At 39.5% G+C, this 26,954-nt stretch overlaps 1 protein-coding gene across 1 annotated transcript; it reads right to left on the bottom strand.

The window, feature by feature from the left end:
- Window positions 1-14,744: 14,744 nt before the first annotated feature.
- Window positions 14,745-25,807, bottom strand: LOC145456480 (lactadherin-like). Its single transcript, XM_080334597.1, has 6 exons — window positions 25,470-25,807; window positions 25,367-25,405; window positions 23,630-23,770; window positions 23,476-23,559; window positions 15,272-15,360; window positions 14,745-14,999 (listed from the first exon to the last, which is right to left on the bottom strand). The coding sequence occupies exons 1-6, from the start codon at window positions 25,714-25,716 to the stop codon at window positions 14,853-14,855; spliced, it is 747 nt and encodes a 248-aa protein (XP_080190723.1). The 5' UTR covers window positions 25,717-25,807; the 3' UTR covers window positions 14,745-14,852.
- Between the last annotated feature and the right edge of the window lie 1,147 nt (window positions 25,808-26,954).

Raw genomic sequence — 26,954 nt, 5'->3', positions numbered from 1 at the left:
GGTTATTTTTTCGTTGCAATTGAGTTAACGGAAATAGTATTACGTCTCGACATCTTACCATCTTACCATACTCCAAAGAGCCAACAAGGAAAAACCTTGTCAAGTAAATCGTTTGTAACTCACCCAATCAACTCAAACAGTATCAGTATGAAAACAGTCAAGCATACACGAGTCCATACAATCGCTACAATCTAAAATCCATAGCAAGTTCGGTTTTAGGCATATACCGTCAACTCGTCTTTTTTGTTCAACTGTAAAAGTCGTTACTATTCTGCGAGACAAAGAAATTACTATGCGGTATATTTTGTAAGATAAAAGTAATTACTTCTCGGTGCCGGCGACTTGAGATTAACATAATATGTTTGAGTATGCGAGATTTGAAAGTATGCCCAACATGTTGAGAATTCATTTCTTACAATCGAACGCAGGTGTTATATTGAAAATTATCATGATGTAAACATAGGGATTGACACATTGATTTGACATATGTAATAGTTGATCATGACTTGATTATTAAATTATTTGCGTTAATTAGACCCGGCGTTGTGGTAAAGATTATTGTGACAGCAACAAACTTTTCAGTACCATTGTTATTAACATATTGAGTTGTAAACTATGTGTGTCTAAAATGTTCTCGATTGGAAAATTATTCAGCCTTGGTACAAACCACGCAGTGTATTGTGGATATCAGGAAATATTTTACAAATGTAATTGTCTCCACTAATCAAGACTAAAGATGAAACAACAATTTCCTTTGTTGAACAATAACCGTTACAATACTTTATCATCGTAATCAGCAGTGAGAATTGAAACACTTTCACACATTATCCGGTGTCAAGATATCACACTAGGTGAATTGACATACCGCCGCTTGATTAATACCTAATCCATTCGCACCATTTCACATACTTTGATCATTACAAAAGTAAATTGGAATATGTTTGCTAGATGCATTCAATTCAGTTAGAAATGTCTGGTACACAACAATCGTAATATCAAGGAAGTACTTGCTACGCTGTAATTCACTTAACGTGTTTTGCATTGTTGTTTATTTGTAGTATTGATTGTTTTTGAACCCCCAAATAATAATTCCCGACATGAAACCAAACCGCTGAAAGTCGTTACCATCACAACGAAACAATTTGTACGATGTTTGCCAAATGTATCCTATAGTTAGGTGTACTAGAATTATTTGTCTAACACATACACCGACAATGCAACCGAAAATTTTTCCGTTATCATTCGCTAAAGTGAATGTCATCACAATACTCTGTCACTAAAAGACGGTACTTGCATGTGATTGAATCCCTAGCAACTCACCAAACCGAACTCCAAATAAATTTTACTCACTCGACGGATATGAAACAGCGTCGCTTAATCGGTCTACATCGTTTTTCTAAATGTAAATCATATCCACCCAGCAGAAAACAATTTTCACTCGCTTGGTAATGAAACCGAAGTCTCCATTTGATATTTTATTTTTGGTCAAATACTTTGCAATGAACACATTTGAGTGGCTGAGCTTTACATCATCAAGCTGTCATCTGTAAATCAAGATTACATCCAACTTGTAACTGTATCGTTTAACTACCGGGTTGCATCAGTTTGCTATTTTTGTCATTTAGTGACTGCTGAACATACCAAACGATACACATTCACTTACGAAATACTGTGTTGATCGTAATTTCCATCATCGTGACAATCGAAGTACATTTGTTTCGAGTTCATAACAACCGACTACTTCTCTATGACATGATGAATTTTTGAAAAGTTATGCTTAGAAGATTGGTGCATCTCGCGAAAAATAATATACTACTCACATTGATACTGTTACTCCATTGACCGGTATTTTCAAACGAGTCGATTTTCAACCGAGCAAAATTTATTACTTGAGTTGTCCCGCTTACTATATTTAAATGTAAACTCGCCCGTCTTTCAAAACCACAACAAACAATGATAAAAAGTACACAAGCAAACACAACAAGTTTCACTTTTGTAGGGCACTAATTATTATTCCACGCATCTCATTTCATACTAAGTGTATATGAAAGATATTCATGGTACACGAAAATATTCGATATTCCATGCTACGAACATACGCAATGATTGGTGACGCTTTCACACTATTTCGATTTAGTGTAACAAAAACAACAACAACAATTTTCACTCTCTTGACTTATGAAAACAACAGACGAACCTTCATTCAATATTTTGTTTTTGTCAACTAGTTACTTTTTCATGAGACCCCCACAACTCTTACAAAAGTACGAAAGATATTTACATCACACAAAGTAATCAACTTTACTCGATATTTTCACATTACGAAACTAAAGAATGGTTGGTTTGACTCTACAAACTGTTTTGTTACCTCAAGACCTTTATTGTCTGAATGGTTGTTCATGTGTCTTAAGAACCAAATAGTTCAACACAGCACTAGTACCAACAGTAACATCAGAGTTGTTAACACAAAAGTTTGTATGTGCGCAGTATGCGAATACCACGTGTAAGTCCAGCACAATTGTAGTATCCAGCCGAGATTAGTTAACACCAATTTATTACAACGGAGCCACGTAAACTTTCGTGAATGTAAGGCATACTCACTTCTCGAGATTCTGTCAATGTCATAGCAATAAACCAACTACTCCAACAACAGAGTACATATGTTTTCTAGTTACGGTGCTTACATCTTACACACAAATCAATCTACTTCGCTAACGAAAAGCGCTGTGTCATCACATGATTATCCTCACAACAACCAGTAGATGGAGCTGTATTAAAATGTTCATAACCCCTTGCACACCAGTGACAAATTGTTGTTCAGCGTCAAGTCTCCATGTTGAAGCGTACATTAAAACAGCGCAATGCAATTAAAACCACGAATCTATTTTCATTTCCTCACAAACTGCCACATACAGAAAAGTAAATTTTATTTTCCCAACACATACTTGTAACCAATCGCTTTCATTAAACACACAACTCCATAAAAGTATTTACTTCCTACAACATAGACATTCCGATGTAGTCAAGAAATATTTTTATTAATCAAAATCATCGACTTCTGTTTACGGCGTTAGTGTGTGTATGTCATACATGTGGACCCCGTATTAAAATGGACACGGCGCAACTGAATGCAAGCGGATAGAAGTCTATCGTATCGATTACCATGTGGTCTTCGCTACGGTTTCAAAAACCGAATCATCTATTTTGCATCGGTCGAGACCTAGCGAGTCAGTTACATGTATTCACGGTAATGATTTTGCTTGTCATATGCGAATGATAGGGTTGCTACTCCGACAAATCAAATCAACCTACAACAACTTTCTTACAGTGGTAATAACATTTTCATTTTTCGCCCCTTCGTAATTGTATACGCACGAAAAGTATATTGTACAACTCGGCAACTACGTTTAACAAGACCAATCACACTACCAGCGTTGAACACAAGATACCTACCCAAGTAAAAATATCATTCTGGTTTGGGCAACTGACGTTTACCTGTGTAAAATTATCATTTTCACTTGGAGGTCCACCGTTACCTGACTAAAAATACCATTGTCCTTTGAAGATCTTTGGTTTACCCAGAGTAACAAACCTTTTTCACTTGGAAATCTATCTTTTTCCCTGGGTAACAAACATTTTTCACTTGGAAATATATTTTTCTCTGAGCAACAAACCATTTTCACTTGGTGATACGTCGTTTACCTGAGTACCAATACCGTTTTCACTTGGAAATCTATCTTTTTCCTACAGCAACAAACCATTTTCACTTGGAAAAATACTTTTACCCAGAGTAACTAATCATTTTCTTTTGGAAATATATTTTCTCCCTGGGTAACAAACCCTTTTCGTTTTGAAAACTATCATTTACCTGAGTACCAATACCGTTTTTACTTGGAAATCTATCTTTTCGCTGGGTAACAATACCATTATCGTTTTGAAAACTGACAACCACACCCGACAATTTGATATTTTTGTATATTGTTACAACGGGCAGTGACAAAATATACACCAACAACGACTCCGATACATTTGTGTAATCGCATATTCACTTGTGCTGGTGCATCCCATCAAAATCATCGGTTACCCACTTGCAATGTGCTGTACATCGAAATGCATGTTTTCGGAAATTGGACAATAGGTTGCGATTTGATTGTGATGTCCGGGTTCGTGCTTTGGATTTTCCAGAGTCAAAATGTCTGAATAAAACACCTCCTCGACGATGGTTGGTACGTGGATAACAGTGTTCGGAAAACGGCTGAATTTATGTTTCCCATCGCACTAACAAATTGGGGATGAGTTTTCTCGCGTATGTTTACAATATTGTGTCTTTATTGGTCAATACATGTCGCTCCAGTCAGCTGAAACCGGATGACCATAAGAAAGTGTGTGATCGGATCCGAGTATTCACTCATGACCCAACGACCAATATTCAAGTAAACATGTTACACCCCGTGTTTCCACGAAAAAAATACCATCCACACATACGCCGTGATTTATGGCGTAAATAGAGAGGGGTGTGACATTGCATGCAATGTGTTGGTATACAAACATCGGGGAGTAAGCCTTCGATCCACAGACATTATCATAGCCGGTAATTTTGATGCAGATCGAATGTCATCAAGCACACCCGATAACAATGTCATACCAATAAGACACATTGCAATGACTCTGGATCAATCTGAAGCATGACATACCGACACACAAACATGGAACCGTTACATGGTTATTCGCACGACTACGATTAGTGGTGAAAGTGAACTATACAGCAATAGAGCGTTCACAGACATTCACCGTGTACAATCATATACCCAGATTTTTGTTGGATATGTACGAAACCGATAAATCGATACATTTCTGCTCCGTGGACATCAATAATACAAGCGTCATTCCAATGCATCGCTCGAATGTAAGGTTCATCAGGTGTAAAATCCATGTCAAATAACACCAAAGTGTCCCTTCCGTATTTTATTATTTCCACCGACGCTTCTTGTCTGTGTCGTAACACTATGGTGCGGGGAGTTGAAAAACGGTGGATTCTAAAACGGATTGACATGTTCTTCGATATGACCAACAGAATCAACGTCAATAGCCTTGTAACGATGCCGTTTCAAAATGTTACCGATCTCTTGTGGCGATGACCTTCGAAACTGGACAAACCCCTACGATGGTGTGTTTTATGATTGTATGTGAAATCACGAGAGGTAGTGTTCTATTGTGGTGTATGATTGCAGTCTTCAGTCCACAGAAACACACCTTATTGGATCACAGTATCAGTCCGAGATTTACAGAATCGTTGTTCACGATATTTATCTGGAGTCGTTATGTGGGAGTAGCAACATCCATTCGTCGTGACTGAAAGATTGATCGCAATCATTTCGAGCACCACTTCAATAGTTCACCTTGGTCAAACGCTGCAGCAGAAAACTTCGGTGTCGACAACGCGATGGATATTGACCGATGTATCCAATTGGTCTGGGTGGTCTGTCCATAGATAGGGTCATGACTATTTTGCAATGTTACAACACGATAACACCATCGAGTAAATCAGTGAACGGTGCCAAAATATCGATATAATAGCGCGGACCCAGAGTCATTGCAATGTGTCTTATTGGTATGACATTGTTATCGGGTGTGCTTGATGACATTCGATCTGCATCAAAATTACCGGCTATGATAATGTCTGTGGATCGAAGGCTTACTCCCCGATGTTTGTATACCAACACATTGCATGCAATGTCACACCCCTCTCTATTTACGCCATAAATCACGGCGTATGTGTGGATGGTATTTTTTTCGTGGAAACACGGGGTGTAACATGTTTACTTGAATATTGGTCGTTGGGTCATGAGTGAATACTCGGATCCGATCACACACTTTCTTATGGTCATCCGGTTTCAGCTGACTGGAGCGACATGTATTGACCAATAAAGACACAATATTGTAAACATACGCGAGAAAACTCATCCCCAATTTGTTAGTGCGATGGGAAACATAAATTCAGCCGTTTTCCGAACACTGTTATCCACGTACCAACCATCGTCGAGGAGGTGTTTTATTCAGACATTTTGACTCTGGAAAATCCAAAGCACGAACCCGGACATCACAATCAAATCGCAACCTATTGTCCAATTTCCGAAAACATGCATTTCGATGTACAGCACATTGCAAGTGGGTAACCGATGATTTTGATGGGATGCACCAGCACAAGTGAATATGCGATTACACAAACGTATCGGAGTCGTTGTTGGTGTATATTTTGTCACTGCCCGTTGTAACAATATACAAAAATATCAAATTGTCGGGTGTGGTTGTCAGTTTTCAAAACGATAATGGTATTGTTACCCAGCGAAAAGATAGATTTCCAAGTAAAAACGGTATTGGTACTCAGGTAAATGATAGTTTTCAAAACGAAAAGGGTTTGTTACCCAGGGAGAAAATATATTTCCAAAAGAAAATGATTAGTTACTCTAGGTGAAAGTATTTTTCCAAGTGAAAATGGTTTGTTGCTGTAGGAAAAAGATAGATTTCAAAGTGAAAACGGTATTGGTACTCAGGTAAACGACGTATCACCAAGTGAAAATGGTTTGTTGCTCAGAGAAAAATATATTTCCAAGTGAAAAATGTTTGTTACCCAGGGAAAAAGATAGATTTCCAAGTGAAAAAGGTTTGTTACTCTGGGTAAACCAAAGATCTTCAAAGGACAATGGTATTTTTAGTCAGGTAACGGTGGACCTCCAAGTGAAAATGATAATTTTACACAGGTAAACGTCAGTTGCCCAAACCAGAATGATATTTTTACTTGGGTAGGTATCTTGTGTTCAACGCTGGTAGTGTGATTGGTCTTGTTAAACGTAGTTGCCGAGTTGTACAATATACTTTTCGTGCGTATACAATTACGAAGGGGCGGAAAATGAAAATGTTATTACCACTGTAAGAAAGTTGTTGTAGGTTGATTTGATTTGTCGGAGTAGCAACCCTATCATTCGCATATGACAAGCAAAATCATTACCGTGAATACATGTAACTGACTCGCTAGGTCTCGACCGATGCAAAATAGATGATTCGGTTTTTGAAACCGTAGCGAAGACCACATGGTAATCGATACGATAGACTTCTATCCGCTTGCATTCAGTTGCGCCGTGTCCATTTTAATACGGGGTCCACATGTATGACATACACACACTAACGCCGTAAACAGAAGTCGATGATTTTGATTAATAAAAATATTTCTTGACTACATCGGAATGTCTATGTTGTAGGAAGTAAATACTTTTATGGAGTTGTGTGTTTAATGAAAGCGATTGGTTACAAGTATGTGTTGGGAAAATAAAATTTACTTTTCTGTATGTGGCAGTTTGTGAGGAAATGAAAATAGATTCGTGGTTTTAATTGCATTGCGCTGTTTTAATGTACGCTTCAACATGGAGACTTGACGCTGAACAACAATTTGTCACTGGTGTGCAAGGGGTTATGAACATTTTAATACAGCTCCATCTACTGGTTGTTGTGAGGATAATCATGTGATGACACAGCGCTTTTCGTTAGCGAAGTAGATTGATTTGTGTGTAAGATGTAAGCACCGTAACTAGAAAACATATGTACTCTGTTGTTGGAGTAGTTGGTTTATTGCTATGACATTGACAGAATCTCGAGAAGTGAGTATGCCTTACATTCACGAAAGTTTACGTGGCTCCGTTGTAATAAATTGGTGTTAACTAATCTCGGCTGGATACTACAATTGTGCTGGACTTACACGTGGTATTCGCATACTGCGCACATACAAACTTTTGTGTTAACAACTCTGATGTTACTGTTGGTACTAGTGCTGTGTTGAACTATTTGGTTCTTAAGACACATGAACAACCATTCAGACAATAAAGGTCTTGAGGTAACAAAACAGTTTGTAGAGTCAAACCAACCATTCTTTAGTTTCGTAATGTGAAAATATCGAGTAAAGTTGATTACTTTGTGTGATGTAAATATCTTTCGTACTTTTGTAAGAGTTGTGGGGGTCTCATGAAAAAGTAACTAGTTGACAAAAACAAAATATTGAATGAAGGTTCGTCTGTTGTTTTCATAAGTCAAGAGAGTGAAAATTGTTGTTGTTGTTTTTGTTACACTAAATCGAAATAGTGTGAAAGCGTCACCAATCATTGCGTATGTTCGTAGCATGGAATATCGAATATTTTCGTGTACCATGAATATCTTTCATATACACTTAGTATGAAATGAGATGCGTGGAATAATAATTAGTGCCCTACAAAAGTGAAACTTGTTGTGTTTGCTTGTGTACTTTTTATCATTGTTTGTTGTGGTTTTGAAAGACGGGCGAGTTTACATTTAAATATAGTAAGCGGGACAACTCAAGTAATAAATTTTGCTCGGTTGAAAATCGACTCGTTTGAAAATACCGGTCAATGGAGTAACAGTATCAATGTGAGTAGTATATTATTTTTCGCGAGATGCACCAATCTTCTAAGCATAACTTTTCAAAAATTCATCATGTCATAGAGAAGTAGTCGGTTGTTATGAACTCGAAACAAATGTACTTCGATTGTCACGATGATGGAAATTACGATCAACACAGTATTTCGTAAGTGAATGTGTATCGTTTGGTATGTTCAGCAGTCACTAAATGACAAAAATAGCAAACTGATGCAACCCGGTAGTTAAACGATACAGTTACAAGTTGGATGTAATCTTGATTTACAGATGACAGCTTGATGATGTAAAGCTCAGCCACTCAAATGTGTTCATTGCAAAGTATTTGACCAAAAATAAAATATCAAATGGAGACTTCGGTTTCATTACCAAGCGAGTGAAAATTGTTTTCTGCTGGGTGGATATGATTTACATTTAGAAAAACGATGTAGACCGATTAAGCGACGCTGTTTCATATCCGTCGAGTGAGTAAAATTTATTTGGAGTTCGGTTTGGTGAGTTGCTAGGGATTCAATCACATGCAAGTACCGTCTTTTAGTGACAGAGTATTGTGATGACATTCACTTTAGCGAATGATAACGGAAAAATTTTCGGTTGCATTGTCGGTGTATGTGTTAGACAAATAATTCTAGTACACCTAACTATAGGATACATTTGGCAAACATCGTACAAATTGTTTCGTTGTGATGGTAACGACTTTCAGCGGTTTGGTTTCATGTCGGGAATTATTATTTGGGGGTTCAAAAACAATCAATACTACAAATAAACAACAATGCAAAACACGTTAAGTGAATTACAGCGTAGCAAGTACTTCCTTGATATTACGATTGTTGTGTACCAGACATTTCTAACTGAATTGAATGCATCTAGCAAACATATTCCAATTTACTTTTGTAATGATCAAAGTATGTGAAATGGTGCGAATGGATTAGGTATTAATCAAGCGGCGGTATGTCAATTCACCTAGTGTGATATCTTGACACCGGATAATGTGTGAAAGTGTTTCAATTCTCACTGCTGATTACGATGATAAAGTATTGTAACGGTTATTGTTCAACAAAGGAAATTGTTGTTTCATCTTTAGTCTTGATTAGTGGAGACAATTACATTTGTAAAATATTTCCTGATATCCACAATACACTGCGTGGTTTGTACCAAGGCTGAATAATTTTCCAATCGAGAACATTTTAGACACACATAGTTTACAACTCAATATGTTAATAACAATGGTACTGAAAAGTTTGTTGCTGTCACAATAATCTTTACCACAACGCCGGGTCTAATTAACGCAAATAATTTAATAATCAAGTCATGATCAACTATTACATATGTCAAATCAATGTGTCAATCCTTATGTTTACATCATGATAATTTTCAATATAACACCTGCGTTCGATTGTAAGAAATGAATTCTCAACATGTTGGGCATACTTTCAAATCTCGCATACTCAAACATATTATGTTAATCTCAAGTCGCCGGCACCGAGAAGTAATTACTTTTATCTTACAAAATATACCGCATAGTAATTTCTTTGTCTCGCAGAATAGTAACGACTTTTACAGTTGAACAAAAAAGACGAGTTGACGGTATATGCCTAAAACCGAACTTGCTATGGATTTTAGATTGTAGCGATTGTATGGACTCGTGTATGCTTGACTGTTTTCATACTGATACTGTTTGAGTTGATTGGGTGAGTTACAAACGATTTACTTGACAAGGTTTTTCCTTGTTGGCTCTTTGGAGTATGGTAAGATGGTAAGATGTCGAGACGTAATACTATTTCCGTTAACTCAATTGCAACGAAAAAATAACCAGATAGCTTGTACAAGGTTTCGACAAATAGATGTAAGTATTCCGATTTAACTCATCGTGTCGCAACTCGATCGCGGTATGTACAAGTGGGTGTCAAGTAAGAAATATTTACAACAGGTGCTATTTCATTGATTGATTCTATTGTGTGTAGTAACACATTTAAATATCATGATAGTATAGTGAAATTATTTACTGAAACTCTATTTGACAAACGGAAAACTCAGTCGTGAATAGAGTTGTATGGTCATTACTTGTTTCAAATCAACATGCGCATAATCTCTAAATATGTATGGGTTGAAAGTTGGTAGTCATATTTGTCAATCTATTGCAATTCAGACTATGTCAAAGTCCAAATATTTCATTTTGGGTGATCTCAATTTACCTTTAGTACATTTCGCGAGTGGATTCCGACGCCGTACTATAACTAGACCGCTACGTCTGATGCATTATCGTGTCAGCGACGTAGGATTTTACAATTATTTCATACCTTTTTGAATAAGCGTCAACTTCACAGAGGATTAGGGTTGGATCAGAAATAAGTGAGAATTTGTCGGTATTCGAATCACCGTCTGCGACGGTTCTGTTATTCGTTTCATGATAAATCTTACCAGTGAAATCCAGCTCTGCGACAAACTAATTACCAAAATGATATCTTGTGAGTGATTGAAATGTATGTAACATCAAGTCGCGAGCGATGGTTATGTCTTAGGTATTATCTTGTGAGCGATCGCGGGATTTTACCAATATATCACACCTTTTTGGAGTGTTAGTTTGTGAACGCGGATATTGTGCGACGGCTCTGTGACAAACTTATTGCGGAAATATTACCATGCGGCTGATTCCTAGATTTAGCCAACTATTTCACACCTTTTTACTGAAATTACGACATGTCAACGCAGTCTATACCTGAGAGTACGAATCATCGCCGCATCCATAAGAATAACGATATATCGAAGTCGCGCTCACCGTAAACGTTGGGATTACTTCAAATCGGTCATATATAATAATTTGGGATATACATACTAAGTAATGGCGTCACTGTTTACTATACTTGATATTCAACACCACTTCACCAGAGATCCCTATACCGTAACGTTATCAGGCAGGTCATCGACACAACGTATACCTGAAAGGGTGGTATCACCGACGAGACGGCGGGTCATCAGCGATAGGGGGTCTGAAAGGGTACCATCACCAATACGAGTTTTCACAGCACATCACCGATGCAGCCTATACCCGAAAGGGTACCATCACCAGAGATCCCATAAGAACACATGGCACCTCACCAGCGGAAGGGGGGGTCAAAAGGGTGCCATCACCAACACGAGTTTCGCGGCACCTCACCAGCGGGCCCATAAGCCACAATGGCGTCATGCGAGCGATCTATATAACTACTAACGTTGGGCTACACGCATACATTTATTCGCCGGTACTACACAGAGCTATATACTTACCAATCAAAAACGTGGATAACGATGGCCTTGTCCGTAATTCCAGTTTGTAATTGCGAATGTCACAACCACAACAGCTCATTTCACGCCGTAGATCAGGAAGACAATGTGTATTTGAAAACTGCGTTTTGAACTGGGCGTCGCCATGTCTGCTATGCTCTTTGATTAATTAACGTATCGCACATTGCACACTTCGAGTCGGGTACATAAAATTTGCGAGTGATATTGGCCGCCGGCGTGACAGTCACTTGAATTTAATGATTTTGAAAGAGGGGGACCGAGCCCCTAAACCTGAGGACGGCATTGTCTTTACCTCTCAAAGACATGTTTACACTGTCACGAGAATAAATATTCTGGTCGTGATGTAAATTTACCAAAATGTCGCTGCGATATTGATCAATTCAATACAAAAATAAATATTCGGCAAAGAGCCATATCATATACCCAACAGAGCGATATATGGCTCGCGAGCCATAGGTTCCCGACCACTGATATATATCATTTCACTAAATTGTATGGCTGGAATTAGCAATATGATGTCACGTCACGTCATTAGGTTCACGTTCGCGTTCACACAGAATCATTCAAATAGGTTCGAGTTCACACGAACCTGAACCTATCACAGGGTCACACCATCCCTATGATTTGCGATCAAGAATCGTTCGCAATCTATGCAACTGACCCTTCAGATTGATGATGGTTACCGGTATTGTAGTATCGATGATCACGCTAGACCAGCACTAAGCAGGTCTTAACCTTGGCGCCAGCGCCGCCCATGGGCCGATATGGATTTTAAAAGGGACGGAAACACCCGAGGGCGATATGAGGGGCGCTAGGACCATATGGGGGTGCTGGTGAATAATATAGTTGCAATAAATGGTGTAGAGGTTCTCATAGAGATACAGTTCTATAAAGTTATGGGGACTGTTTTTCTACGTCCGATCTGATTCCGAACATGTAGTTCACGGACCTGCGGGGCTCATGCACTTTCGGGCCACACCCATTACAGTCTTACGGAGAAAATAGCTTTTGCGACCGAAAGTGCATCATTAGCCCCGTCCAGAGCCAGGCTCGTTAAATTTAGATTTGAGTATTAGGCCGCGAGCCGCATGTACCCCACTGGGATAGCAATTCGACGAAAACGGGTTCGTGGAAGAGGTGTTGTCAGTGACATAGCAGAATCGTGGAACCTTTAGCTTTCGATACAGCTATGTTTTGCCGGCGGCGCCTACCAAGTGGAAAAATTGGCCCTCTTGAAAAATTGGACAACTTTGAGTTGGTGACCTCTACCTTACACTGTCGTCCTATATATCCCTGTGTCACCGTTGCAAATTTACTTGTGACAAAATGTATTAAATCTTTAAATCGCTCATCACGATTCGCGCGAAATGGACTATACTCTCGTTGTATGCTATATTTTCCACATGTACAATGCTTAGCATAATTCATGTGCGTACTTTTAGATCGCAAAGTGTAGGGTTTTTTACAACAAAATGTTCCTAACTAAATATTGTATCTCGAAGCACATGGCTGTCGTAATTTGGGAAGTGGCCCTATAGTCCTATACTACTTTTGAGAGTGAAAATAGACATGCTTTGAGGTGGTCTGGCAAGGATGATGAATTCCATTTCCTTATTGTATTCATAAGAGCTACCATATGTAATTTCCATATGTATATTTCTCCATCTTACCATGAACAATGATTCTGATTAGTATTGTTACCCACAACCTCACATGTACGTTGTATAATGTGGATTGCATGTTACAAGAACTAATTTCTATGAGAGCTATACGATAAATTTCGGTTAATTTACTAGTCGCACAAACCAATAACAACAAAATCCGATACAACTTCTCAGTGGATAAACTATAGACCAGGGGCCGACAACCTTTTGTGTATAGCGTGCCAAAATGTCACAAAATGTCAAATTTTACCAGCTTGCTTGCCAAACATTCAACTAATTATAATTTAACGTTTCAAGCAAGGTGTACAACCAACCGTTTTTCTGCAGCTGGCAACTGCATCCGTTACGCCAGTGGTTCTGGAATTATTGGTCGCGAAGGGAATAAATTTTGGTCGCAACCGCACCCAACCTATCGTACGTAATATTTACATAATTTATTTTCAGTCGCGCAATTATCGATCTTCTGTGGTTGATTTGATCGTTTCATCCAAGTCCACTGCGTTCGGTGCCTATCCAATAAGTGACAGGCCAATCAGTATTGTTACGATGATGATTATCTGATGATGATGAAAATGTGCCCACCCCTGTATCATTCAAGTCTGTTTGGTGTCACATTAAACTAGGTCTGGCACTAGATTTGTCTGGAAAGGTCGCGGTAAATATTGTCGTTGCTCCAGATATATATTGTAATTGCTCGCACACCACACGAAACTAAACGAATATCTCCTTGAAAGGTTCTCCTTGAAATGAAAGGTATCGATGATACGAACTAAAACAAGTCGATTTTCGAACTTTTCCTCCCATAAAACATCAGGTGGCAAAAAATCAGTTGAGGAAAATGCTGTTTGTTATGTTTCTAGCCACACTTCTTCCCAAATGCCACTCTTAATTTCGATACCCTTAAGTTTTGTTTTGAATGTGTTATCTCGCCGGCGGCCCTATGATCTCATTTTCTTCCGGCGCCCCCAAGCAGTTGAACCGGCCTTATAGGGTACTGCCGCGCTGCGGTTGAAGACCACGGCTGAAGGCCTATGCATGTTGCTGGTCTCATCATCGTGTTTAAGTGCTACAGTTTGGCGATCCCATGAAACTGGGATCGCCTTCCATGTGTTAAGATTAGTCGGGTGCGCGTGAATTCGGAGCTAGTGTGCATCTTATTCGGATGTCGTCCGGACCTGGATCGGAACCATCAGAGTCGCAGTTTTGGTATTGCATGTCTGGTGTCGAATAGGCGACGGATAGGGATATTTCATAATCATTTATATGACCTGGCAAAAACTCGTTTGTAACTATATCCGCGACTCTGTCACAACTCTATATTGTGCTATACCAGTGGACATTACAGATCCGATATCATTCGGCAAAGCTTTATTCGCTACATGAGCACAATCCACTTCGAGATACCAACCGTCTGTTTTTGGAAAACATATAAGCCAACGCTGGTCATCTCGATTTTTATTTTCAAGGGCAGTCAGCTTTAACGATGTCCATTCGGAGACACAGGGACGCCTGCCAGGTTTGTGGATACAGGCGCACGTAACGGCAACTCATTGGCTCGGGGAACCATCCAATCACCTTCGTTGTTGAATCGGTGTTTCCTTCGAATATCTTTATAGAAGTTTACAGTTATGAGTATACATTGTATGCCATTTGACTTGGCCACCTGCATCGATGATTGAAAAATTAAAATAGTCGTTATTCGAAAACGACCTCTTATATGCCGTACAGAACTAATGAATAAGACATTATCTTAGGTGAAAAATAAACCCTGAAATGAATTTGTTTCATCAGTTCACTGGGACGTTAGTTACATGGTGACCTCATTAAAAGCAAGATGCCATGGTCTGCGACAAGCGAATTTTTCTATTTTTCATACAAACCTTTTCATCCCCTCCTTCTCTTATGATAGATAAGTTGTCGTTTGCGATTCCGCACGCCACTTTGTACGTCTTGACCCAATACGTATTCGCTGCAAATTGAAAATGTGCTAAAACCAGCCGGAGATCGGTTCGCATCGTTTCCGTAATTACAGCCTTCCAAATCTAAAATACCATCCTATAGCCGCATTAATTCACAGCACACGGTGGTTTGCAGGTGATGCTCGGGAGGTACGAACTATAGTATTGGCAGTGAAGACATCGGGAGTGGGAGAGGTGACCGTCCATCAAGAACCCCCTGGTTGATTTACGCGCTTATAAAAGGCCTCCCTCTTTATCGGACTCCCTTTTTGTGTTGCGATCATTTTGCGAATAGCTCCGGAAATATGTGTGCCCAGCACTACTCATGAGAGATGGTATCGTACAGAGGGGTCATTCGTCAAATATCTGCATTCGTCAGAATACTATATCTTCGCTTCGTGTAGGCTATACTCTATTCATTTTGCAACTAGCCGAAAGGAATCCTGATAGATTTAAAGCATCGTACCATTGGGTCAATAAAGGTTGTACTTGAATACTTTTGGAAGCCCGCTGCTTGATCTACGAGCTTTGAAAGGCCCACCCCTGCGTTTACCAAAAAAAACCGCCAATATCCGTGTACACACGAAGAAGATGGTACCGTACAAAAGGGTCAATCATGAAATCTCTGTGTCCGTTAGAAGTGCCAACTATTACTTCGTTTACTTGCTCTCTATTCATTTTGAGATTATCCAAAACGAGTCATTGCACCCTTGCAGATTAAAATCATGCATGGATCTTATCAGTCGATCATGTAGGGTGGATTGCACAGATACCGATTGAAAAGTAATCATAGATTACCTTATTCGGCGATGATTTAATCAGCGAGCAAGGTCACCTGGTGACTCTGTGATACAGATATGGATTCGCCTGTGAGTTATCTTATCGCGGATTACTGACGCAAATCGTTTGTTATGAAAAGAGGTGTTGTAGGAATATAGCGTACCAAAATCATCGTCTTATACCGGTATCGCTATGCCAGAAACTCTACTACAAATTTCGTATATTGCGGGACATTTATCTCAATTACCCAGGGATATCTAGAACTAGATATTACTCAGGGATATCTATAACTGCATATCCCTGTCATTACTTTTCAAATGGAATTTCATTTTTCATTTATTGGTGCATTACCAGGCCTGTTTATTTTTGGATATTGGGTTTTATTTTTGGAGATTCTCCAAAAATAAGATTTGAAAACATCCAAAAATAAGTTTTTTTTTGTATGATGTTTTTTCAAGTTTTTCAGTGAAATAAACAAGTCAGAGCGATGTAAACGAACAGGAAACTCATAAAAACACACAAAACCGCATCTATGTGAGGGAAGGGGTCACCGAAACGCTAAAACTACTTCCACTCAATCCACTTCACGTTTCTGCTGTCCTTGCCCTCCCGCCCCTCTGCCTTTGTACTCCTATAAGTTTCACAGTGCGACACGTAGAGAAGACGGGAAGGCAGCTTGCGTGAGGCAAAGGGAACGGCGAAATCATATACCGCCATCTCTGTAACAATCACTTCGCCCACACGATGATGGGACTGATCTGCTGATGTTTCAGACAGCAACACAATTTGATCCAGTAGATGGAAAGTGCGCGCCCTAAGTTTGTTGACGATCGTTTCTTGTCAATGAAGAAGGTGGCCTCTTGGTGGAGTGGAAATCGTACCAAACTCCTTGATGTTATGGACAAGAACAGTCCGGCGTGTGCACCTTTGCTTCAGTGGTGGATCCATCTGATCGATCTTGATCGCATGGTCACGGTCTCACAGAGCTGAGCACCACCGTCACGATGCTTCATCGCCTTGATGTTCTGATCATGGAGCAACAGGAGCTCATGCACCTGGTCGAACGCCTTCGAGCTCTGTGTCCAGGCGAGGACTGGGACAACGAGGACCGCCGCAAGGAAGGTTTTCTGGTCAGAAGGTGTTGGGCTGTCAAGTTTAATGAGGCACGCAACTTCGTGGAGGATCGGAGGTGTTTTCAAGCGCATGACGAGCGCTTGTCAGCAGCAAAGACTTGGAAGATTGGAGAGTTTGAAGAGTTAGACATTCCTCCATTTGTGGACCCCTAACCTCGATGTTTCCCACAATTTCGACGTTCGAGGAGTCGAAAACAAGTGGGAGGGTCTCGCACTGATTAATATTCTTTAGAAGGCATTCTCCAGGCCAAAGACTAAATTTGTGAAGAATGTATTGGAAAGTTATATCAAGATCACTGATGATATCTATGTGTTGGAGGACTTGAATACATGATCATAACATACTTTTGGTGGAGTTTTTCAGTAGTAATAGGTCTCAAAACACCTTCATTTCTTATTTTTGGAGAATCTCCAAAAATAAAATTTGAAAACATCCAAAACTAAGCTATTTTTGTTATTTTTGGAGATATCCAAAAATAAACAGGCCTGTGCATTACTCATGATAGCCGCTTCACCAATGTGAAGATTTACAAATTGAGTTCATATACAAAACGTCCATGTAAATTCTGTAGAACACACATTTGCATAAGATTCTGATTTCTCCCTATCAATAATAATTGGCTCTTCAGGAGTGTAGAAGTAAATTTTAGCCATTGCAAGGATCTGTTGTGCAATGCGACGATGTTAACATACAATAAGTTATATGCACACTTGGGCTCAAGTGATGTACAAATAGTTATGCATTTATGTTACAATTTTGCAATGCAAAGTTATCTGCTGTTACCCAGTTGAGTAATTTTGTTAGTTGACAGCCAAACCTCACTTCAGTTTATCAATAATTTGGTCAACCATAAATTCAATACGACCTGTTTTATAGGGAGCTACATTAATTTAGTGCAATATCGACTGAGAATAACAATGGATCCATACCTCAATGTTCTTGCTACCCTCCGGATGTTAGAGAGCCTATAGCAGATTGGTCAAAGACAGAGCAAATCCATTGCAATATAGCCTACCCCGGAGGTTCAGCGACAGCGATACCGTTAACGTGACGGCACAACCGAGCACGCCGACTTCAGCGCAGAGAGATTGTTCGAAATCATTTCTCTTGAATGTCTTCAGTATGTCATCTCGTGTTTGAACAGCAATAACCACACATCCAATTCCTCGTCAATTATTTTTATTACGAGATCCAGTATGTTGTATCAGAATTGGACAACTAGAAAATCAGCTTTTCAACAACTAGAAAATCAGCTTTTCAAAATTAAGACTATAATTATAATAATAGCTACACAGATTTGTCGAAATTAGCATATAATTATAGATACAGTAGTAGTTGCTATACCGATTCGTTGCTGTACTTTCTCAATTTTGTAGTTCTCTTGCCAGTTCCAGTTTCTGCCCTTCAATTTCCAGTGTCTGGTTTTTGACATGCATCTGTAATTCAAAATACTTCATTCTAGGGATGGTGTGAACCTCTGAAAGGTTCAGGTTCGCGTGAACGCGAACCTTTTTAAAAGGTTCTGTGTGAACGCGAACGTGAACCTCATGACGTCACGTCATATTGCTAATTCCAGCCCTATATTTGAATGAAGTGATAGCCTATATTAACGTACACGTTACATAGCGACGACTCGGGCCACATGATGTCACAATGCTGAAGTACATATTGACGTCTTAATCGTCGCTAAATGTATCAACTGAGGCAATCAAATGATATATTAATCCCATAAATCAATATCTTCCGTCGCTTTGCCGACAATTTCGACGAGGACTTGCCGGGGAATATACGCTTACGGCTTAACGGTCCAGGCCAGACCGGAAAATGTATTCGTCGTATTGCTACACGAGCAGAGTGGAAAACGGGTTTCTATAGTTGCTACCGATATTACCACTTTAACAAGTTATACAACAATAGCCAACACCCCAATCGCACGGATTTCGTTTTCATGATACAGTAAACATATGAAGACAAGATTGACCCCGTAAGCTTGCTAGATTTTTACATCAGAAAACAATATCAATTGAATAAGCATCATTCGCTATCTACATGTAGTGTATTTCGCTCTTGATGTAGTGTGATTGCCGGTCAAGTTCACAGCAGAGAGTCACTAAATATTCACAAACGGAAAGTTGGATATTTCGAGCAAACTTTTGTTAGAAAGCAAGTAAAATTGTTGAACGGTGTTGATTTTTTATGCTGCCAGTGACATGCATAGAGTGGCCCGCAGTTGAAATGCAATAAATTTGAACCAAATAAGTTATAATGAAGTGAAAATTGTAATATATATGAAAAAGGTTCACAGTGCAGAACCTATCAAGGTTCTGTTGTGAACGTGAACCTCAAAATTTCCGAGGTTCACACACAGAACGCGAACGTGAACCTCACGTTCACACCATCCCTACTTCATTCTGATATCATGCTGCCCCTTTGGCAAATTGGATGCCATTTCCAGGACGCTCATTTCTTAACACCGCATTTTGATCCAACATTATAGTTAAAATATGATTTTTTCCCTCAACACACCAGGTATTTCCAAACTTTGAATTCTGGCTCTCATTTTCGAGACAATTGCTGTTGAGCTTTTTGTGTTCTCTGTTTTATCTTGTATATCTGAATGTAGTAATGAATAAACTGTGGGTTGCATTACCATCATTGTATGCTAATGCTAACACTTACCGGTCTTGTGTTCCATCGCGAAGTCTGTCAAGGGAACTGAAGGAAGCGTCACATCGCCATCAACAATGAAAAGGGCACCAGTTTCATTTGCTGAAGGAAAAGTATGGTTATAGCAACAGTTGCATTTACTCGCGCAAGTCGAATAGAGCAATGTTATTGTCAATCAAAACAACCCGTAATGAAGTATTCATATGGCTATGTTGGCACTAAGAGTTTGATTTCAAATTAGTACCTCTACTTACCTTCGCCGTTGTGACATGAAGAACCAGCCTGTGTTCACATCATCGTTAATGAAGGTGCAAACTGAATCTTGGCAATATGCATCTGAATAGAAATGCAATGCTTGGGCATTAAACAGTGAAATCTACGAGCTAGGCCTACTAAACTTATAACTGCTAGCATATGTTTCGCTATGAATCTTATCTTTTCTAAATTTAGACATTGGATAAGTTTCTTTCAAAATATTTTTCATGGTTTATCTTATCCTAGTGAAACATAGTAAAGATGGATGACTAAAATCATGACTTGATTCGAGTCAGAATTATCTGTTTGGAATGGGATGAATTGATTTGACTCAAGTCACTTCTTCAATGTGACATATGAGAAATCCTGACTCAAAGTCAAATTTTCAATTCAAGAAGCAAGCCTAACAATAATATGGTCAACGATATGGCTCAGGCACCGGGACAGTAGCGTAGCAAAGCCCAACTGTTTCATATTAAAATAGGATGCAAGTTCCTCTGCCGTTGGTTGTAACATATTAACAAAGTTGTAGAGATGTCCTAAATGTACTCACCGTTGTTTGTGTAGTTATCCAATACGGTATCGTCATCATACGGATATTTCAGACATTCAATTTGAGATGGGATAAGGTCTGAAAAGTGATAATGAATACACCAGTGTTATGAAAAACAATTGCAGATTAAACAAGGAGCGGTTCACAGTCGAATATGACGAGAAGTGTTCCACATGTGTCATTTTAGTATAGCTAATGTGCAGCAGACTCTGGATATAATTAGTTTGTTGGGAATTACAAAAAGACAATGAATCCATGATGACCATGGTCATCACAATTTGTCCATTCAGTTCAAAACGAGCGATGAAATGCGAATATGAAGCACGCTGAGAGTCACGATAAACACAGGTGGAAACAATAATACATCACCTACTGCGAATATTAAAGAATTGCTTGCAATGTTACCTACCGAAAACCTTTTCCAAGAGGTCATCAACTGGAGGTGGCGGTGGGCCGCCGCCAGCTTTTGCTCGTTCGATGCGTCGTGATGCGTATATCTTTTGTGCTTTTCGTTTCAAATTTCTCTATACATTCTGGATTTGGCCAGTTATTCTTACTGATTACATCCCAGGCCACATCTTTTGTTTTGCCATCTGTCTTTTTGTTTTCCACCGTTTCAATATATCATTCTACTAATTCAATTACTCTGGACTTTTCCGTCCTCATATTTTGCTGACAAAGTATATTATCGAATTCTGTACAGTATAGGGCTGTTCAAAAATAACTTTTTGTTCTGGATTCCAGCCATTCAGTCATTAAATTGCCAGGTTACCCTAAAAACGCTGCCCGCCGAATTTGGTTCAATTTCAACAAGCATAGGTGTCCGCAGATCCAATTAAAATTTTTATTTAAACAGGAAAAAAAAAAAAAACATTTTCAAATTTTTCTGTCAACCCCATAAAATTGGTCTTCAGAGACGAGGCAAAACAAATTGGACTCAATTCCAACTAGTAGAAGCGGGGTTATTGGAGTTTTTCGTTGATAATCCTCGTATTATCTACAAATCAAGGATAATCCGAGAAATATCAACGAAAAACTTCAATAACTCCGCTTCTGCTGGTCGGAATTGAGTCAAATTTGTTTTGCATCGTCTCTGAAGACAGCTCAACCATTTCATGGGGTTGACAGAGAAATTTTTAATTTTTAATTTTCGTATTTAAATTTAAAAATTTAATTGGATCTGGGGAGTCCTATACTTGTTAGAATTGAACCAAATTTGGTGTGCAGCGTTTTTTAGGGTAACCTGACAATTTAATGACTGAATGGCTGGAATCCAGAACAAAAATCTATTTTTGAACAGCCCTACTTGTACAGTGTACAGTTTACATGTACAGTCTGTAAAAATGCCATACCGGTAATCATAGCGTAAGGCAGGGGCGGGCAACATTCGGCCCGCGGACAGTTTTCCGTCGGACATGATAATGTGGCCCGCGGCCCCAGTCTGCCGAGATTCCCCACTACTTGCTTACTACGTCAAATTTAAGTGACTGTATGTTATTATATACGTGTATGCGCATGCGCAGCGCAGCGTTGCGAGAGTGGAGCTTACGCGTAAGTTCGTCGAAGCGAGAAGAATTGCATTATCGGCATTTACGATGCACTCAACTCTAATGTCGTCTGTGGTAATCATGATTTTTGTTGACTACAATGGTCAGTCATTTAAACCAGGCTGATATTTCTTATTTTTGATTCCGTAACCGCCGACTTGTAGCACACTTCTGTAGCGACTGTAGCACACTTCTAGGCTTTTGTAAGGCACCGCTTGTGCCAGGGGTCGCCAACTGAAAACGCGTCGCAGGCCACTTTTAAAATTTCGTAGAGGATGCGGGCCGCATGAATTCAATATCGATATTAATTAGGCCACACAGTTGAACAACGACGCTATCTCGTCACCTAGTCAACCCTAATGAATTGATATCTTGGTAAATTAGGATTACCGCGCTTATGGAACGCCTTAAAATCTTAATTAGGGATAGCACCGTGTGTTGATTGATCAGAAAGAAGCAGACATGGCAGCGTCTGTATGACAATGTTATTCTCAAATCCACGTTGTCTTCGCCATTATCGGCGAGAAATGACTTTGAAGTGACATTGCTGTCGTTAAAATACATTCATTAAATACGATTTATTCCTTGTATGTGGATAAATGGGCGAATAATGTATCGATTCAGCAGTCCGGCCCGCTAAGTACCTAATTTTCCTATATCCGGCCCGCCGACTGGAGAAGTTGCCCGCCCCTGGCGTAAGGTACTATCTGCTGTGGTAGGCCCACGCTTATAATATGCACCAACAGTTGTAGTAGTGTCAGAGTACAATATTTTCAGCTAATACCGCAACTGAACGTAAGAACATCCACTTAACACCATCTCCATACGAAATACTAGTCTACCTATAGCCAGCCCTGACCGCAGTCGCCGCGAAGCACACAGCCGATTAACTTTCTAGACACCTCGCTCGGCGGATAACATTCGGCCGATTAAAATTGACTGATCAGTGATTAATCGACATCTGTGCAATCCACCCGTAGTGTCGGGATTTATTAGAAGCCCCCGCTGGTTGAGTTGAGCACTTTTGGAGAGGGTCTCCTTTAGTATAGGCATGACCTACTTGAGCACTACGAAAAAATTGAAGATAAGGTCGCATCGAGGTAATACGCCCGCCCTTTTGCGCTTACACCATAATATGCTGACCCGGCTATTTTAGTTGCACTGATGTAATCGCAAGCAAATGTATGCACCTGGATTAGCTCGGCCCTGTATAACGATTGCATCGATCGAGTGTGAAGAACCAAGGTCGACTTGTATCCAAGTTCCGAGAGTTGCTGGAAATTTGATCATTTATTAAATATATTTATATATACATGATAGTGCTATATAGTATTACGAACATACATTGTCTGGCACACCAAGCACCTGGAGAAATCATGTCGAGACGAGCATATTTTGGGTTCCACCCGGCATTGTATTCGCTGGAGGCGCTTGTAGCAGAGTCGGGTATCGCTCCACTTTTCATCCCCATCAAACAATAGTGAACTGAAACACGGGGAAACCAAGGATAGAAAAACCAAATGATGAGCTTTTTGTTTTTATCAGGTCTTCCGCTTCCGCGCAGGCAATTAAAAGTTTCTGCATTTTACACGGTTCTCCTCTCGTCCGAACACAAAAGATTCATATAGTAGTGAGACATTGTAAGAACAAAGTCAAATACCAAGTCCTCGCTCTCCCTTCTAATGTACTCGGTTCTTTTTATACCTAGTAATACAGCCTCAATATGTAAAAATAATAGTAGCTTTGATTGAGATATAATATACATAATTAAACATGCATCAAAAGAGAATACCACATTCCGTAGTAGGCTAACCTGCGTTATTTTTGACCGACTTAGCTTATCTCTGCAGTACTTTTACGAAATTATAGCAAGTAAATTAACCCTCACCATATTCGCGATGTTAATCATTGAGACCAGTGGTTCTCAAACTGAGGGGGGCGAAGCTGCGGTAAACTGAACTTTAATTTTGCGCACCGCGCGATTTACCTTCAATTCATAGTAATTGCTCTGTGTTTCGTCCGAATCTGAGAATTCTGTCATCAACAGTCATAACTAGGGCAAGTTTTTGCAAAATACATGGAAGTTATGTAGAATGCTGTTTTAAGCTGTTTGAAGGAATCTTACAGTGCAACTTTTGTCCATTTCTTTCATGCAACTTTTCGCAACTTTTTCGATTTTTCATGAAAGTTTTTTCAATTTTTCATGCAATCAACTTTTTACTGGAAATATTTGGCAGTATACGTAAAAAGATCGCTTGATTATGTCACTGTTTTATGAGAATTTTGGTGAAATACAGGGCCAAATTCGACTGAAATACCGTAAATCAGCTCTGAAGTAACGATGTAACGCATATTTCGGGAGCTGGGCCAGAAAGTTGACCTTTTTTTAATTGAAGCAAACAATGGAGAATGTGGATGGAAAACTGTATTTCGGGAGTGAAAACGGGAAGTTGACCATTTTTTTAGTCAACCGACCAAAATGTGATCGTTTAGTGCAACTTTTGTGAGAAAATAAATGCAACTTTTTACTGCAACTTTTGTGAAAAATAAATGCAACTTTCCAGCGATTTAACTGCAACAAAAACTAGCCGTAGTCAAAAACTCCCATGCCATCAAACTATCCGTTTTGATTGCTGGCATTCTGGTTGCATTTTGTGATATGACGATAAGGGAGCGCGGAATTTTCCTCTATCATAAAGGGGGCGTGTCTAAAAATGTTTGAGAACATAAAGCTCGATCAGACTTTCAACCTGAATATGTTGTAAAGATCTTTATGAGTCAACAGTAATCATTTCGAATAACCGCGATCGAATCGACACAGGACGCGATGGCAAACATGTAACGGTTTAAAAATGGGAAATGTGCCTAGAGCAGCACGCGTATTGTTCGCATCAAAGGATGTAAGCGTCGCGCATTTTCATTGCAGAGGATTTTATTATTTCATTGGTACTGAATTTTTTTTAGAGCGCCGCGAGCGCACGGTGCTCAGTTTTCAAATGACGGATGCAACAAAAATAGTTTGGGAACCGCTGGTATTTATTTATCAACTGCTCTCATAACATTATCAGAAAGTCAACTTACGTGCGATTTCAGGAATTTTCCGCATCTTTTCAACCTCACCTGAGAAATGAATAGTTTACAAAACGCGTTATCATGGGTTGAATCGCAGGCATTTAGAATTCACTTTTCAAATTGTCAAGTTGCCTAATTATTTCTGATGGGTTGAATTCGTCACCCCTGTCTCCCTTGTCCCCTTTCATTCCACTCGGCCCGGGTGGACCACTTTTACCAGTCCTTCCCACACATGTGCAGCCTCCATCCGTACCATCTCCATCGATAACCGCGGAGCAAAAATCCAGAACATTTTGGCGATATCCGTACACAAGGCACACGAGATATGTCGATATAAAAATGTTGAGCGTAGAGCTCATTTTGGTATAATATAATGTTAGCAAACGACGATACGGTTGCTAAATGAAGTGAGTTGTTAGAAATGCAATGATGTTGAAAAATACATTTTTCATGTTACCAATACTTCCAGTCTTCCAATCATGCGCATTTAAGTGTGTATAGGTAATTTTATTACAACTTAAATTGAATTTGCTCTATGTTTGAATAAAGGTAAATATTCATCCAGAGGTGATCAGTAACGATGAGCTGAACGTTTACGACGTAATCAAGTAATTTTACTCTACTCGAAGTACTTAATCAAGTAAATTTGATTTAATACTACTTCTCCTTTTTCGTGTCGCTCATCTTCCCAACTGCGGGCCTTAGAATACGGGAGAGGTATTCATTTCATCGTATTTTCTGTAACAGGGCGCGGGGTAAACAAAAGTTAAGACACGCTGTTTCATAACTTAACTAATATTTGCAACCCATGGTGCTCTAGACGAGGGTTGCCATATTTTTGTTACACGAATCCTTAGCGCCCACTAGTGGATTTTTAAAATGAGGTATGAGCATATTGTTGATTATTATGACGTCACACCGGCAAAGCTTTGTCTATCGAATAGAGTTGGTCACGATCAGGTTCAGGAGTATGTGGATGTGTGTTGCAAGCTGTAACCAGGGCCGAAGCCACATTTTTCAGCCTCCTCCCGCACATATAAACACTGATTTTGGGCCCACCGTAGGGTAATCGATGCAACTTCTGGGGGCTTACTATATGCATCTGGTAATTAAATGATTTGAATGAAATATGTCAATAATATTGGTTCTTCCATATATTACTATATATAATTTTGATCTTTTCTCCGCCTACATGACCAGAGTTAGTGGTAGAGGTAGTGGAGGATGATGACTTCGAAAATGCAAGGAGCGTAATTGCACATCGTTAAGTAATGTTCATGTCACATCGATAAGATTATTTATCAGCCTACTGCCGGTGCGCTCTGCACCACTGAGCCATATATACATCGCACATCCGGTGGTTTCCAATATTTGATGGTCGTGACTCAATTTCCAATTCTCAATTTGCCGTGGCCCAGCCCCAAATTTGATAAGCTGATTACAAATTAAAGGTCGGCACATTTTCCCAGACTTACTCACGGCCAATTTTGGAAGCTGATTACATTCAACATCTTCGCGAACCCCAGAGTTAGGCAAACTACCCCCAGGTTTAGAACCAATGTCTTTGAATAAAGCATCCGGACGGCCTTGACCGACT

The sequence above is a fragment of the Botryllus schlosseri genome, chromosome 14 (assembly GCF_051294905.1).
Source record: "Botryllus schlosseri isolate E-star chromosome 14, Bs_hap1, whole genome shotgun sequence".
Lineage (NCBI taxonomy): Eukaryota > Metazoa > Chordata > Ascidiacea > Stolidobranchia > Styelidae > Botryllus > Botryllus schlosseri.
Note: the sequence above shows the minus strand (reverse complement) of the source record. Positions and strands in the feature narration are given on the sequence as shown.